General features: G+C 34.2%; 2 protein-coding genes across 2 annotated transcripts in view; both read left to right on the top strand.

Moving 5' to 3' along the window:
* The first annotated feature begins 1650 nt into the window (after positions 1-1650).
* On the top strand, positions 1651-6624 carry eIF2A (eukaryotic translation initiation factor 2A). The gene is made up of 12 exons (XM_018504972.1): positions 1651-1846; positions 2413-2676; positions 2760-2859; positions 3067-3242; positions 4174-4262; positions 4344-4494; positions 4602-4772; positions 4939-5113; positions 5205-5374; positions 5465-5560; positions 5652-5824; positions 5917-6624. The coding sequence occupies exons 1-12, from the start codon at positions 1819-1821 to the stop codon at positions 6040-6042; spliced, it is 1719 nt and encodes a 572-aa protein (XP_018360474.1). The 5' UTR covers positions 1651-1818; the 3' UTR covers positions 6043-6624.
* A 2025-nt stretch (positions 6625-8649) lies between these two features.
* faf (ubiquitin carboxyl-terminal hydrolase-like faf) overlaps positions 8650-17791 on the top strand; it is a 13767-nt gene continuing 4625 nt past the window's right edge. The window contains exons 1-20 of the mRNA XM_018505112.1: positions 8650-8708; positions 9896-10108; positions 10206-10470; positions 10627-10852; positions 10934-11068; positions 11147-11303; positions 11386-11709; positions 12011-12268; positions 12350-12448; positions 12528-12802; positions 12895-13096; positions 13170-13499; positions 13618-13952; positions 14033-14273; positions 14365-14502; positions 14583-14855; positions 14943-16696; positions 16866-17039; positions 17107-17248; positions 17421-17725. Of these exons, the coding sequence (XP_018360614.1) occupies positions 10043-10108; positions 10206-10470; positions 10627-10852; positions 10934-11068; positions 11147-11303; positions 11386-11709; positions 12011-12268; positions 12350-12448; positions 12528-12802; positions 12895-13096; positions 13170-13499; positions 13618-13952; positions 14033-14273; positions 14365-14502; positions 14583-14855; positions 14943-16696; positions 16866-17039; positions 17107-17248; positions 17421-17725 (5699 nt within the window). The 5' untranslated portion in view covers positions 8650-8708; positions 9896-10042. The remainder of the gene's footprint in view (positions 8709-9895; positions 10109-10205; positions 10471-10626; positions 10853-10933; positions 11069-11146; positions 11304-11385; positions 11710-12010; positions 12269-12349; positions 12449-12527; positions 12803-12894; positions 13097-13169; positions 13500-13617; positions 13953-14032; positions 14274-14364; positions 14503-14582; positions 14856-14942; positions 16697-16865; positions 17040-17106; positions 17249-17420; positions 17726-17791) is intronic.

Raw genomic sequence — 17791 nt, 5'->3', positions numbered from 1 at the left:
CACGTCTCAAATTTTGTTTCAAATTGAGGACATGATCATGAATTAAAAAAATATCTTTTTTCAATGTGAAAAATAATAAATGTAATTGTCAACTAACTGAAGAATTTTATGATTTTTTATATAAAAACATTCAGTACAAAAGTATAATTTAAGAAAATAAAATGTAATCTCGTAATGATGTAATTTTTGTTGTAATATCTCATATATATATATAACACTTCGACATTAAGTGTTATTAGTTATTTACAAATATAATAATAATATTATTTAAGTGTTTCATTAACAATTGTAATAAATGTTTATCTCTCTTAAAATTTAATTACGACACAAAATGGACATAATGGGGCAATAGGAGTCAAGTACGGTAATTCTTGTGCAAACCAATACGGTTAACAAAACAACTTTAATAATAATTAATCCGCTTATATGTTTCGGCTCACTTTTGACCCATCCTCGAAAACTATAATATAAAAACGAACTCTAATAACAATTTAAAATGTATTAAAATTATTAAAAGATAAATTTTTTGAGAGCAATAACGATTTATTGTAAAATAATAGAAGGTAACTCACTAAAACAGAAATTCACCATATCGTAAACACTTAAATTCTATCGGTTTAGTCAAAAGACGGACTATAAATATCGGAGCGTTGTTATATTGCCAACTGATCAGTGTACATTCTTTGTTACATTAATTTTAAATTATTAAAGATTCAGTTTTGATTTTGATGTCCGTCTGGACTACAATTAAAATCAACCGTTCTTTTTTCTTTTTCTTTACGATTAACGTTTTAGGTGTATTAAAAGTTATTCATTAATTTTAACATAATTGACATTGATTCGCTAAATGGTCAAAAACTAGCTTTTGACTAAACCGATAGAATTTAAGTGTTTGCTATATGGTAAATTTTTGTTTTAGTGAAATACCTTCTATTATTTTACAATAAATCGTTTTTGCTCCCAACAAATTTACCTTTTAATAATTTTAATACATTTTATTATAGATTGTTATTTATAGAGTTCGTTTTTATATTATAGTTTCCGTTAATTATAGGTGGAGGTGGCTCACTGAAATGAATTAGTTTGTAAAAAAATTTTTTGTAATTACATCATATTGTCTCTGAGGATAGCTCAAAAGTGAGCCGAAACATGTAAGCGGATTAATTATTATTAAAGTTGTTTTGTTAACCATATTGGTTTACACAAGAATTACTATGCTTGACTCCTATTGTCCTGTTATATCTAACCATTTTGTATCATTATTAAGGAGTCTTTAGGAATTAATTTATATTAATTACGACAATCAATATCGAATTTTTTTAAATGTTTCCTTTTCTCTTTTTAATGAATTGATCACCTTACTTTTGTGACCCCTGCCCATATAATGAGAATTCTAATCTAATTTTGCTGAAAAGTTTCCCTCAGTTCCCTTTGTGAAATAAATGATGCAAAAATACGCCCGGTATCGTAACTATATAGGTTCGTTCGTTACATGCAGTTACATGCTCCAACATGTTTCTACTGCTCCTACTCATGTTGGAGTGAGTAGGAGCTATGATAAGAATATGTTGGAGCATGTTGGACCATGCGAGATGCGAACAAACCTTATACACATCTGAAGTTAGGTCGGCTTTAACCGTCTAACTTAACCGGTTCCCGGCAATCTCGGCACGCCGCGCGGAGCGCTCAAGCCGGAACCTGGAACTGCCGGAAGAGAGCCTGACTTCAGACAGTTCAGACAGAACAGAACACGGAACGGCACAAATCTTGCCCGTCGTGCGGTGGTTGTGCGCAGCACCACATGGTGACGGTGGAAAAATGGCTTCGCTCGTTCCCTGCGTCGCTGGTAAGCATTTCTTTCAGCTATTCGCGTGGATACACGAGACTGTCGATCACCGAGTCGCAACTTGATCGCCAGATTCGCTTCCAAGGGAACCGCATACGCGAACGTCCGATGGCACTCAGAGTGTGCTCCTTGCACACCGTACCCGCGATGAACGTGCACGTGTCTGCCTCCGGTGTTTTATGGCATCGAATGACTCGAGATCGCCTCGAGATTATTCGCAGTGACAGCGATGTTCGACATGTCGCAAGTCACAGGCACGATCTTAAACGAATTTACCGCGAGATTCCATGCTCTAACCTCCAACTATTGTGACGTGTACACTCTCAAACGTCACAGCTGACGCGATATTCGTGAAAGCAGTAATATTGAAAAAAAAAGAACGAAATTACAATTTACACATTCACCTTGACATGTCCCTCAGAAACAGAGATCCTTCGTCATTTAAACGTTCTTCTTCCATTTAGTAAATAAATGTACACAGGATATATTAACATAATGCAAGCATGTAATAAGCATGCATTTTTTGTCGTTAAATGTAAAAAAAGAAGTACTAATGTATTTTACAGTAAGAGGGTCCAATGGTATAAATTTAGCATATGGTCCACCGTCCTATGAACCTGTCAAAACATTTCCCAAAGATGACAACAAAAACTGCAAGACCATGCTCTTCAGTCCAGATGGTCAATACTTTGCATGGTCTAATGCATCTAAGGTTAAAATCGTGCTGTGCAAGACGTGGCAGATTGTCGCAGAAATCCAACGACCCAAAATCTGTTCTCTTAAATTCTCTAGTTATAGCACTTATCTTGCGACTTGGGAACCATCCTTTGGTAATTAACATAAAATTATATCGAGTAAGCAGGCTTACATTAATTTTATAATATCTGTAAGAAACATTGTGATATAATTTTAGTAACGAAAGAAGAGCCTCAGGGATCACAAAATTTTCACATATGGAAGTCCGAAACAGGTGAACACGTTCAACATCTTATCCAGAAGAGAATGGGGGATTGGTAATGTATTGCACACTGATTATTCTGATTCTTCTTTTGATTAATCATTTCAAAATTAACCTTTCTGATCATTAAAATCTCTAGATTGACAATTATAGAGTAAAGATAAAAATAGTAATGGAACAGTTAATTTTATGTTGCAACTAATACTTTTATTAAATATATATGTGATGCATCGAAATAATTATTCATTTAATGAAAAAATAGGGAGCCACAGTGGTCGAGTGATGAAACATTCTATGGAATATTGAAAGGAGGAAATGTTCTTTTATATGAAAATAACAACTTTGATAGATATGTACACAAAATAGGTAAAGGCAATATTGCCAAATTTAGTGTAGCACCTGGTAACGCTCCCTACCATATCCTTTGTTATATGCCAGGTAATTATGTCTATCTTTTTTAATATTTTAATTTTGAAATGTACAATTATAGAAATTATTAATTGCAATATGACGAGATACTGAAATGTGGAGATTGTACACCTTAAAGATATTTGGCACAATAGTAATATTACATATAAAAAGTGTTCGATATATATAATACTTCATAAGAACTTTATAATAAAATATGTATAGTTACAAATATTTAAAAAATTAAAAAATAATTTATTGTAAAGTATTTGTATAATAATTGAACTAATATTTATTTAAGTTTAGTATTATTGTTTGAAAGATAATATGTAACTGCTGAATTAAATAATTTAGTAGTAATATATTGCATTGACTATGTCATAGTTTATACAATACTTTTTTATTTCAGTTTTACTTATGTATATACATATATCATTTAAATATAATATAAATGATGACCCGAAGACCTAAAATATAAAATTTGGGGTAGATATTTAATCACATATAAAAAGAAACATACGATAGAAAAATACATATTGACATTTTCCAAAATATAACGTATAATGAAATAGGATTTACAATAAAAAATTTTCCTGATTATTGTTTAGCATACAATTTATATGTGTAAGTACTCTTCTTTCAGAAAAATTGTATTGTTAATCTACAAAATTTCACAATATAGTTCTCATAAATATTTGTCACTGAATTAAGTATCAAATTTTATGCGTCTGCACACAATGAACTATCAATTAGCTATTAATAGCAGAACGCAATTGTAAAGTATGTTACACTAAAATTATTTTAATGACTACACTGAAATTAAAATGTTTGCACATTATTGCAACACTCTCCACATTTAATATCTCCTGTAATAATTATAATGATTTATATTTACTTATATATTATCTAAACTATTTAATGTGCATTTTTTCAATACAAAATTTGATTATATATAATTTAGGAAGTTCTGGTCAACCTTCTTTTGGAAGATTATTTAAATATCCAAACTTTGAAATTGGAGAAGCGATCGCAAGCAAAAGTTTTTTCCAAGTAAATTTTGAACATTTTCTAAACATTAAATGTATTAGTATGTTTCTTTTATTTTGATTTATTATTATTATTATTATTTAGGCAGATAAAGTCGATATGTATTGGAATCAATGTGGAACGAATGTTTTATTGATGACAAACACAGAAGTTGATAAGACCGGTGCATCATATTATGGAAAACAGACATTGCATCATCTCAATATAAAAGGGGAGACTGCTATGGTTATGCTCAGTAAGTTTATATTAAAACACTATCGTTTTCAATTAGTATTGAAAATTTAGAATAAACGAAATTAATTTAAAAATAATATTGTAACATAGAAAAATTCTTCTAATTAGGTAAAGAAGGTCCTATACATGCAGTAGAATGGTCTCCCAGGAACACAGAATTTTGTGTGATATATGGCTTTATGCCATCTAAAACAACATTGTTTAATTGTAAATGTGAAGTTGTCTTTGAGTTCGGCATATTGTATAGAAATAGTATATATTATAATCCACATGGCAACAATATCCTTTTACTATCTTATTATGAACTAATGAATGTACATACTGATATTACTAATAACTAAATAGTTGTTAATTATAGACAGTACTCTTGTAGTAGAAAGTAATTGTATATATTGAAGATGGTAAATTATTTATTTATGCATTAATTTCCTTGACTACTGTGTACTATTGCTTTTGGCTGGATTTGGTAATCTTAGGAGCGGCATCGAATTATGGGATGTCATTAACAGAAAACTCATTGCTAAAACTGATGCACCAGATACTACACTGTTGCGGTGGTCACCAGATGGAGAACATTTCATGACTGCAACCACAGCACCTAGATTACGAATTACTAATGGGTAAATAAATATATACTAAAAGAAATTATGCTAAATTAAAATATATTTATCTTTGTTGCAAAATTAATATGTGTATTAAATTATTATATAGATTTAAAATTTGGCATTATACCGGCTCATTGATATACCAACGACCATGGAATAATCAAGAAGAACTTTGGGAAGTCGCGTGGCAAAATTTTCCTTCGAATGTTTTCCCACAAAAACCTATTAGTTACAAAGTAGTTGAAGGAATTGTCACTAATGATAATCAGTCGCAAGGTAATAATCATATTGTGATGATTTTAGAATATGTTTCTAAACATATTTTCAAAATAAATATAGCAATTGTATTTGTGTGTATATTTCTAGCACCAAAAGAAGCATACAGACCACCATGTGCCAGAGGACAAAATATTACATTTAAGTTACATGATGATCTTGAGGCGCCTTCTAAATCAAGTGAATGTAAATATACAAATATATATGAAAAAAAAAATTGTATTGTAATTCTATTTCAATTTGTTAATTCTATTTTATTGTTCATTTATTTTTATAGCAAATCCATCAAAAGCTGCATTAAAAATGAAGAAAAACCGGGAAGCAAAAAAAGCTAAAAAAGAATTAGAGTCTAACAATGCAACCGAGCATGTTTCAAGTACAACAACGAGCATAAAAATAGAACTAACTGACGATCCTGAAAAAAATAAAAAAATAAAGAAAATAACGAGTGTAAGTATATTATTCAAATATCTAATATGATGTCTTTTTCTTCCGTTTTGTACAATATTATTAAGAATTAACAATTTCAATTTGTGTCACAGAAATTAGATCAAATTTCAAAATTGAAAGAGCAGTTGAAAGCAGGGAAACAATTAGAAATTAATCAATTAGACAAGATTAAAAAGGAAGATGAATTGCTAAAAGAACTTGAAGAGCTAACTTTATGATAAATCATCCAAATATTAAACAGAATAACTCGATAAACAAACAAAGCTATGACAGAATGGCTTTTTTTGAAATAAAATGATTGCAAGAGGCACTTGTGGGTGAAAAACAAATTGTTCACCTTTGCAACTTGAAAAAAACAGCGAGATTATATTATGAGAAATTTTGGATACAATCAAACCTGAAAATATCTCCTCTCTTCTCTCATCAGTTACCAATCGGTATTGAATACATGTATAAAGTTCCGTCTTGACTGAATCCAAGAATTGTGTTCGTACACATAAATAATAACAGACAATTCTATTAGTTTTAATCAACAAAGAATTCTGTTAATAGTATCGTTTTTAGTACTAGTGGAGGACTACTTATGTATTTCTCCTGAATTTGTTACTAATATACATTGAGAGATGATGATAGAGATAGTGTTTTGTAGTGTTTATTACCAATCTTAACTAAAAATTTTTAAGTCTTAAATCATTGTGTGCATTTAAATAATCATTATTAAATTAACGAAAGCTGCTTATCGACTAGCTAAAAGCTCATTACTATGATCAAAAATTTATTGAAATTTTCTCAAATGCGTTTTCGACAATATAAAAATATATTACTGTTCTTATAATCTGTTCACACTGTTTTATCTTCTTTTGTACGAAAAATTAATTTTTAATATTTGAGGTCTTGTGTAACAAATATTTATAGTGCAGTAGATATTGCATTTAAATATCTTATTATTCTGCGCATTTATAAAAACATTATCTGGTGTAGTGTTTTGCAATCGAAAATTATGATGAAGATATTGATTATCAATTTCTGAAAAGAAAATTTTTACTATACTTAAAATTTGTATACTTGATATTTTTTCAACTTATATTATTATTTTGATTATGTTCTAAGTTTTGTTCTTTCTTATGTACGATATTTTTAGATAAAAATTGAAATTGCAATTTTGTTTTGTATTATATTAGGGTATAAATTTTTCTTGTAGTTTTCAACATGGACATAAGTATAATTAGCGTAATTGTATAATTATTAAGTATAAATAAAGCATTGAAACATTTTTCCAAAATGACAAAATCTATTCAACTGAATAAACTGCACTTAAAGAATATATAAGAACAACGTATTAGTAAGAAACTAATATGATATATACAAGAATATATATAGTAATTACGAATGTTATGTACAGTCAGATGACATTTATGAAAATAAATTTCTAAAGAAATTGTTGATTGGATATCAAATGAGATATGCCCTGTTCACCAAAATAATCTCGTAATTTACATTTCAAAAACTTATTTCAGATAGAAAAAGCGAGAAAAAGCGCAAAATTCAATTATTTTTGTATGTAAAAATGTTAGTGTCTATATTTGCGACAAGAATTAATTTTAATACAAAATAGTAGCCCTGAATGCGAAAAAATGTGATCGTAAATAACACAAGGTAATAATTTAAATAACGAGAGTATATCTCTTTGTTTACACGTTTTACATTTCTCTTTTATTTTATTAAAATATTGCTTCTTTTATTCCAAGTGCATAACATTATTAAAAATACAACAATAAGAATGTTATTTTTGCCTTATTTTCTACCTTGTAACAAAATGCGTAACAAGAAGAAGAAATAGATAATAAGAGATTTGTTTTAGGGGACAACTTTAATCAAAATTTGATTAAATCATATTTTATTTAATAATAAGATATAATTATTATAATATAATTAAATCAATAAAATTGATTGAACTTTTAATTAATCGACTTAATAAAAGTGCTTGAATCAAAGCATTTGTATTATTATTATAACTATAATTCATTATATTTAATTTAATCTTTTTTCGTTTCAAGCTACGAACAATTAGTAATTCTATCCACATTAGAAAAATAGCGAGCAACTTAAACAGTTAGAAACTTTAATCACCTACGACTAACTTAATTAACTTATCGAGTATATATATATATATATATATATAATGTTTAGCCTATTTTGTTAACATGAGTAGAATTAATTTTTTATTTGATAAGAAGAAAGATTAGATTTATCGGAAAATGATAATTTTTTTAAGTAATTCTGTCTCGTGTAGTGTTAAGTTAATTACCAATTAAGTTGAATCGAAGTTCAATCGAAATCACTTTAGGGTCCACTTCTATCTAAAAAAATTCTGAAAAATTTTATATAAAAATTCTAAGAAAAATTTTCATTAGGACATCACTGCGACTTCGCGAAATGAGTTCGAGATCATTCGAGATCGAAGAGATCTGAAGCTTATTCTCGAAAAATATCGCGTACAAAAATGTATGAAAATACTTTATTTTATTATTATTATAGATTTCTCTAATATTTTTGAGAATATAGATTTTCCTAATATATGCGATATTTCTCGAGAATAAAGCCCGTAGTGCGAACGATGTCGATCAAACGTTCCCGCGCCAACGACAGCGACGTTCAGCGACGTTCAGCGACATTCAGTGACGTTCAGCAACGGACGACGGCGCGACAGGGGAGCCAGGGCCAATCGCGGGCGTCGCTCGTCACCCCGTCGTGCACGCACGTCGTCTCGGGCGAGCACCGCAGCGCCGCGGCAGTCGTGTTTACAGATTTTGCTAGTTGAGTTCCGTAACGTCACGTCAAAAAAGTGCAACACACGAATTTCTACCACGTTTACTATGTAAAGGTGCGTTCCCCAGGGGTTGAGATGCAACGCGCGGATCGTCCGCGACTCCGGATGTCCTTCCGCACGACATGACGCGGCTCGCGTGATCGCGGCCGGCTATCGGGCCGGAATATCGGCGCTTTTGTTAATACACGGCAGTTCCAATCGTTAGGATAGTCGCCATTTTGTCCGGAGTGGTAGCCCGGTCGAAGCGAACGGGGCGAAAATAGGCGCTGCCTGGACCGCGAGGATTGTTGTAATCGCGTAGGTAGCGGATCCGTGCGGTCGCCGTCGCCGTCGACCGTCGCCGATCGTCTGGAGTTCGCGGGGATCGGCGCGTCTCGGCGGCAGTTCGAGGACTCACGGTCAGGCATCCCGACAAAGTCGCTCGTTGTCCGCCAGTCGAGCGGCGCTACGCCGATTTCACGGCTCTCGACGACGCGTGGCGTATCTCGCCGCAACGTGGGCGGGCCGATCATCGGCCGCGTCCGATTCCCCGGGGAAGACGCGTGCTCGCGACGCGCACCCCTCGGACGAGGCCTCCGCCGACCGGCATGGCCGCTCCCTCCTCGGAGTATCCCGACGACGTTGACAGTTCGATCGTGCGTCAGCGGGACGTCCGAGCGAGCGACGGCGACGACGCCGGCGTTGACAACTACTCCAAGTTGTGTTACGCGTGTCTTGAAAGTTAACCGTTCGCAACCGCCGCTTTTATCCGCCTTTAATTTTCTATCTCGTCCGCGTGCCGTTGTGGCTCACGCCGTTCCGTTGAAGCGTCCGTAACGTGCGTCGTTTTGTGTCAATGAGATCTCGCGTGTATTTGCAGATGCATTTAATCCCGACCGTTCGAGGAGCTCCACCCGTGGTTGTGGAATCGAATCGCGCCCATTTCTACGCTCGAAATCTTCTCGAAGATGATAATGATTATATTAGTCTTTGTCCTGCCGGTTATACATTGACTTGCGAGTTGTCACTCGTTGCGACTTCCTCGAGAAAATAAACGCTTATATAACTGTGCCATCGCGATGCTGTGACAAATTTAAATTCTCGCGTGCTTGGATTGTAAATTAAAGTTGATGATTGTCGTTGTTAGTTTGACTATGCTATTGAGGACAATATAGTTAAACAACTTGACGACGCATCTGTTTAGTTGTGCTTTTTATCAGTGTCCGAGAACGTGTTGTTAAAATTCCTTTCCTTTGTTACAGATAATGTAGGTATAGTTTATTAAAACAAGGCCTTTAGGATATAATTATATTTAATGTCAGTATATAAGCTGGATGCTTGTTATTGGTGGTGTAATCATTGGACCAAGAAATATTGAGACAATTAAGGCATAACAAAGAACGTGTAAAATGACGATTGCCACTAGGGGCCAGGGAGTTGGCATAGACCCTCCCGACAGCCAGCAAAATACGCAGGTATATAGATTTGAGAGCCAATCAATGATAGTAGCATGAAACATATCTCGAGTGTGATAAAGTAAAAATGGATTTTGAAAAAAAAATATCTCTGCAGATGCACAGTCCACCAGGTCCGCAGCAATTGGTAGACACAATGTCGGGACTCCAACTCACCGAGAATGTGGTACAAACGGAATGCAACAATGACGCTATCACTACAGTAGAAGATAGCAACCAGCTTCATGAAGAGCCTGAGTTTCCTATTTTCAAACTTAATATGCTTCATGAAAAGATTTCTAGTCCACGATGGGTTGTACCAGTTCTGCCCGAACAAGAATTAGAGTGCCTGTTACAAGCCAGTATCGAACTTTGTAAAAAAGGTTATATATTGTTTATAAATTTTTGAGATTGATTATTTTCTCGCACACACCAGGAAAATGATTTGATCTTTATGACAATGTGTTTCAACATTTTTATATAGGAACGCTTATTTTGTATTTATAAGATGCATTAATTTTGCTTTTACTGTATTGCAGGAATTGATGTACAAAGTGAAGCGTGTCAGCGCTTTTTTCGAGAAGGTCTCACAATCTCATTTACCAAGATATTAACAGATGATGCGGTGAACAGTTGGAAATTAAATATTCATAATTGTATCAATACTAATTGTGCACGTTTGGTGGAACTATGTGTCCTAAAATTAGATGAGGACTGGTTTCCCCTACTTGATTTATTGGCCATGGTTTTTAATCCTAGTAATAAGTAAGTGAACATTGTTGTTGTGAAATTATGTAAATACAAGTTTTCTATGTGATTGTTCTAAATTGTCCAAATTTGTTTCAGATTTCACACAGTAAATGCAATAAGAGTTTCGGAAACTGTTCCTCCTGGTAGTGATATTCCTGATGAGGAACTTTATGCTCGCCCACCATCTGACTCACGAGCTCCTCGTGGTTGGCTAGTAGATCTTATAAACAGGTATTTTTTTTATCAAGTTTTGTATATGTACAAAATGTTTTACTTTCAACATAAATTTAACACAAACTTTTATTTCAGATTTGGGAGTCTCAATGGATTTGAAATTTTGCTTTCGAGATTTCAGAGTGGACGTAATTTAACAGTGCCAGTTATTTATGCTTTAATCAGACCATTTGGCTTATGTTATGAACTGTTAACTGTTCACACAATAGTTAAATATCTGATGCCTATTGTTGTAAGTATAGTCTCAATTTATTATCGTTGATTATTTATTTATTTTTATTTGAGAATAATGCAAAGCACATTGTTACATACAGGAAATGGTACCTCTTATTCTGAATAATTTAACTGATGACGAGTTGAAGAAAGAGGCAAAAAATGAATCAAAAAACGATGCAATATCAGCCATAATCAAAGCTGCTAAATGCTTGGTGTCGCGCGTGCCTCATCAGGAAGAAATGATAAAGAACTTGGAAATACTGAGACTGAAAATGATATTGAGACTCTTACAAATTTCTTCGTTTAATGGAAAGATGAATGCTTTAAATGAAGTTAATAAAGTAATATCTAGTGTTAGTTATCACCAACACCGCAACACAATAGCAGAGGAAGAGGAGTGGCTTACAGCAGAGCGTATGGCAGTAAGTCTTGTCCAAAAATTCATAATACTAACTGTACTAATAACACTGTTAATTTAATAACCGTTTAAAATATTTAAATTCAAGTATATCATCAATCTGCTCGAGTATTTTGCAAATATGAGTTTGACAATTATACTTTCCGTTTAGTGACATAAGTCGACATAAGCACCATCTTATCTTGATATTCAATGGAATAACAAAGAAAGAACGACACTTGTGTCGACTTGTCATAAAATAGAAAACGCCTTATATATATCATGAGTACTTTGTAAAGTAAGAAGTGCTTATATTTGTGATACAGAAATGGATTAAAGACAATGGAGTATTGGAAATCGTATTGAGGGATTCATTGCATCAGCCACAATATGTAGAGAAACTGGAAAAAATTTTACGCTTTATTATAAAAGAACGTGCACTTACATTAGAAGATTTAGACGCTGTTTGGGCTGCACAAGCTGGTAAACATGAAGCAATTGTGAAGAATGTTCATGATTTGTTAGCCAAATTAGCTTGGGATTTTAGTCCTGAACAACTTGATCATCTATTTGAGTGTTTTCAGGTATCTATCGCAATAGTATAATTGATATCAAATTTGTACTGAATAGAATGTTTAAATTGATGAAATATGCTATTATTTCAGACAAGTTGGAGAACTGCCAACAAGAAACAACGGGAAAAACTATTAGAATTGATCAGGAGACTCGCGGAAGATGATAAAGATGGTGTTATGGCGCATAAGGTTGGATTGTCTTAAATATACATATTTGAACATAAATATATTTTAGACGTGCAGATAATTTTTTTTATTCTACTGCCAGGTGTTAACACTCTTTTGGACTTTGGCACATTCTGATGAAGTCCCTACAGAGATCATGGATCAGGCACTGAACGCTCATGTAAAAATTCTCGATTACTCATGCTCGCAAGAGAGAGATGCGCAAAAAGCAATCTGGGTGGACAAGTGTGTTGAAGAATTGAAAAATGGTGATAAGTGGGCTCTTCCTGCATTGAAACAAATTCGAGAAATATGTTGCCTTTATGAACCAAATCCCAACCTAGGTCATAGTCAGCGTAGCCATCATATGCATTACAGGTACAATGACACATTAATGGTATATTACATTAACGCACATATAAATATAATACATCGTTACATTAATTTTATTCTTTCTTGTTACTATATAGACAAGAAGTAATAGAACGTCTACAAAACGAACATTCGGTAGTAATCCTTGTAACAAATAGCTTAACAAATTATATGGATAAAGTGCGGCAGTTGGTGAAAGAAAATCCTGAAATCGATGCAAATACTTTTATGCCTGACGGTCGATATAATCATATTATGCAAGTGCAAGAAAGATTAAATTTCTTGCGTTTCTTATTAAAGGTATGTTCCAGATTTTAGAATAGCCCAAACATAAATTTTTAACACGGATAACACGATATGATTCTTTTCATAGGATGGACAATTATGGCTATGTGCTGATCAAGCAGAACAAATTTGGCAATGTTTAGCTGAGCAAGGTGTATTTGTTTCGGATCGTGAGGCATGCTTTAAATGGTTTTCCAAACTTATGGGAGACGAACCAGATCTGGATCCAGCAATAAACAAGGATTTTTTTCAAAACAATATACTGCAGTTAGATCCGACATTGCTTACAGAAAGCGGTATTAAATGTTATGAAAGATTTTTTAAAGCTGTTAATTCTAAGGAAGGAAAATTGAAACTGAAACGTAGAACATTTCTTATGGATGATGTGGATTTAATTGGAACTGATTATTTGTGGAGAGTATGTAGTATTTGTTTATTTCTTTGATTATATATAATTTTATAGAATTTGCATTTTTTCATTTGTTTTTTTTTTCGTATATGCATGCTTGTATAGTGGTAATCTTATCTGTCTACAGGTAGTAACAAACAGCCCAGAAGAAATTGCAAACAGAGGCATAGAACTCTTAAAAGAAGTGAACACTAATTTAGGACCGCGGTTGCAGTCGTCTGTTTTGGCATTTCATGAAACATATATAGCGGAATGTATGGACAGATTGAAAGCTCATTATGATACTGTGACTGTTTTAAGCAGAGTATATCTAGACGGAAAGGAGGAACGTGAAGAACAAATGACAAACAAGATTAAAATGGAAGCCATAAAAATGTGTCGTGTTATGAAAGTCTTACAGGAATACATAAATGAGTGTGATACAGCTTTTCCGGGAGAACGAAAAATATTACCGTTACATAGGTATTACTTAAATCGCACATATTGATAACAATGCTTTTGTCTTATATATAGTGATAGCGTAATATTTATTCTGATTACAGAGCAGCTCGTGGCAAACACTTATCACTTGTTATTCGTTTTGCGAGTCCTGGTCGAAACGTTGACGACATAGATATCTTTACCCACAGCAATGACACTTTAGCTTCATTGAGACGTCAAATATTACGCAGGATTAAAGCAAGCGGGACAAATGTAAAACTTGATTTATTTATTAATGGAGAATCGCTAGAACAATCCGATGATAGAAAACTCCTTTCTCAGATTCCTCTGAGAGACAAAATGGTAAGTGTTAATCGAGTATTAATGGAAACAAATGAAAGAAAGGAATCTTGATATGTATAGAGTTAACGAATATGATTTGTATTTTGTTTAGTTATTGTCTGCAAAGCTCAGTCAAGTAAATAGCAATATGCCAAGCTCACCAGATAGTAGCTCTGATAGCTCTACTAGTTCTCCGCATCATCCATACGACGGACCGAATGTAGAGGCAGAGAATAGTTTACCTGGTGTAGTAAGTTTAATGTAAAATTTATAAATTCAGTTAATTATATCGCATCGTACACTTGTTCTAACAATGCAACTTTATTTTAGGTAATGTCACAAAGATCGCAATATGCGACATTTTTCTTTCAATTAGCAGATCTTGGCTGTACTCTTCAGCATTCACAATTGCGCGATGGTGCACGAAATCTCTTACAATTAGTGCCGCCAGATACTTTTACTGTAACAAGATTACAGTGGCTATTTGGTCATTACAAAGATGATGAAGCTTTACAGAACCCTTCTCATTGTAACGAGCAGAATACGACAGTAGATTCTCTATTTTTTACTGCAAGTCCTAGCCAAGTTTTATACAATTTAGAGGTGAATATTTAATACATTAAATAGTTAATACATTTAATAAGTTTTATCCTTGTACGTTGTCAATAACGTATGTTTACTTTTTTCTAGGTGTTATACACTTTGTTGATGCCAGCTCTTGATCCTATGTCAGACAGAGCATTTGAATTTCAATATAATTTCATAAAAAGCGGCGAAGCGGGCGTTATTCTTGATATGCTAACCAAAAATAAGTTTTTACCAAATGCAGATGAAACCACGAAGCGGTCTGCATATCTGACTGTGCTGAGATTGTGCAAACTTCTTCTTACAGTGATGGGTAATGTGATGGCATGCGTGATGGATGAAGTCCAGCAAACTGGAACTTCGGAGAATCACGACAATCATGTTAATAACCGCGGTCGAGTGACGGTATTAAAACAGGCTCTTCAAAGTGTACCGAATCAAAGTACCGAATACATGTTAAGAAGTGTGGCAGCCAAACTAGCACAGCATCTGGCGCATCGAATGCTATCCGGCGGGCCCGAGGCTGATCGATGTCGACAGCTTTTCGTGCAAGCCCTTTCATGGGAATTACCGGATGTGGCTACTATACGTGCCATAATTAGACTAGCGTGGGCCGCATCCACGGGTAACTTGAACAACATTAATGCATCGAACGAAGTGCTTCACTCGATGCACGAGACTAACCAAAAAGAACAGAGGAATCCCGATAATAACGACGTCCTTGTGTGCAAGGAAGCACTCGAGGTATTGACAATCGCTCTCGTATTGAATCCATCGGCATTAGAAACATTGTCGAGAGACAAAATATGGCATACCTTCTTGATAGATCTCGTGCTACTTAGTACGTCAAGAGCCATTAGAATCGCTGCCGGCGAACAATTTTTTCTCATATCGACATGGTGCAGTGGTGGACATCAAACGCTACTGGTCACCGTAACTCTTCTCTTCACTGTTTTAAACAGTACCGTTATGGAAAACGCGAAACAGAGTCACGAGTACTTTCAGCTTTTGTGCCGATTGTTGAACTTCGCGCATATGTCAGGTTGCCCCCTCACGACCGCAGAGACACTATTAAACGTCGAAATAGCCTGGTTGAAAAAAGTTCGCGATAACGTGAAGGAGACTGGAGAGAGTCAGGTGGATGAAGCCTTGCTCGAGGGTCATCTTGGTCTAACGAAGGAACTGTTAGCCTTCCTGCCATCGAATCAGAAATATGAGATTGGTTCTGACGAGAAGCACGGGGTTAATTTGATTAAGGAACTGGTCGAGGATTTTGTGTTCCCCGCATCTCGCCTTATGCTGCAACTTCGTAGTACCGGCGAACTCAGCGCTTCACAAGCGTGTCCAGTTTGCACTACCCCTCAATCAACCAGCGCTGCGTTCGACTTGCTCGTAGGTCTTTGCATAGGCTGTGTACCCAACATGAAACTTCTAGTCACAATGCTCACTGACATGTTTTACTCCGAGAAGGACGAACCATTAGTGGAGTGGGATTATTTACCGCCTGTGGGGCTTAGGCCACTTAAAGGCTTCGTAGGCTTGAAGAATGCAGGGGCAACTTGTTATATGAATTCAGTATTACAGCAATTGTACATGGTAGAAAGCATTAGAGTTGGACTTTTGGCAGCAGAAGGCGCGGCGATTGATTTGAACGAGGATTTTTCGGGCGAGGAGAGAATTGAAGGGGAGCAGACAATCGAAACAAATGATAATGATACGAATGAAGAAAAGTGTGGTGCCGATGAATCCAGAAAGGAATATAATATTGGTATTTTAAAACAAGTGCAAGCAATATTTGGTCATCTGGCTTACAGTAAACTACAATATTACATACCTAGAGGACTATGGAAACACTTCAAGTAAGAATTATAATTTTATTTGTAAAAATAAAATTTTTTTTAAATAATGATTTGTTTACAAGAAAAAAGAGAGAGAAACTCTCTTACAATTTTATTAATATAAAACTGATAGGGATATATATTATATTCAGCATTTTAAATAATTTATAAGATACTTCGATTTTTATAGACTTCAAGGAGAACCTGTAAATCTTAGAGAACAACAGGATGCAGTAGAATTCTTCATGAGTTTGGTAGAGAGCCTAGATGAGGCATTGAAAGCCTTAGGACACGAGCAAATAATGGGCAAGATTCTTGGTGGCTCATACAGCGACCAAAAAATCTGCAAAGGTTGCCCTCATAGGTACCTTTTTAGTTCTTACTTTCTACTTTCTTCGGTAGACTGTAATACCACATTACATTATCTTCAGGTATTCCAAAGAGGAACCATTCAGCGTGATAAGTGTTGACATACGGAATCACAGTAATTTATTGGATTCTCTTGAGCAATACGTCAAGGGAGAACTGCTGGAAGGTGCAGACGCCTATCATTGTGATAAGTGCAACAAAAAGGTACGATTATGACAATATATTTTTGAAAATCTATAAGAAAGCCTTATAATGAAAATAATTGTTTTAAAAGAAACATTATATGAAAATAATTTGCCAGCTATGTTATACATTCTATTTAAACCAAGTAACATTTTATTTACTTAGAGATTTTATGTATTTCTTTTATGTTCAGGTTGTAACAGTAAAGAGATTATGTGTGAAAAAGCTGCCGCCTATTTTAGCAATTCAGTTGAAAAGATTTGAATATGACTTCGAGCGTGTATGTGCTATAAAATTTAACGATTACTTTGAGTTTCCACGAGATCTGGACATGGAACCTTACACTGTCTCCGGTTTAGCTAAATTGGAAGGAGAAGTCATAGACTGTGATTATGAGGAATCTGTAAAGGGAACGTGCACGAAGTATCAATTAACTGGTATCGTCGTTCATAGTGGTCAGGCTAGCGGTGGCCATTATTATTCTTACATTTTGCATAGGTATTTTAAATATAAACGTATGAAGTATTATATATTTCTAACTCTCTCTCTCTCTCTCTCTCTCTC

This window comes from Trachymyrmex cornetzi, unplaced genomic scaffold, assembly GCF_001594075.2.
Source record: "Trachymyrmex cornetzi isolate Tcor2-1 unplaced genomic scaffold, Tcor1.1 scaffold1051, whole genome shotgun sequence".
NCBI classification, from domain to species: Eukaryota; Metazoa; Arthropoda; class Insecta; order Hymenoptera; family Formicidae; genus Trachymyrmex; species Trachymyrmex cornetzi.
Note: the sequence above shows the minus strand (reverse complement) of the source record. Positions and strands in the feature narration are given on the sequence as shown.

Bases quoted from the DNA above. Each gene is read 5' to 3' on its own strand.
- eIF2A (XM_018504972.1), top strand. From the start codon at position 1,819: ATGGCTTCGCTCGTTCCCTGCGTCGCTG. The intron at 1,847-2,412 runs GTAAGCATTTCT...TGTATTTTACAG, and splicing joins GCTCGTTCCCTGCGTCGCTG to TAAGAGGGTCCAATGGTATA. The intron at 5,561-5,651 runs GTAAATATACAA...TTATTTTTATAG, and splicing joins GCCTTCTAAATCAAGTGAAT to CAAATCCATCAAAAGCTGCA.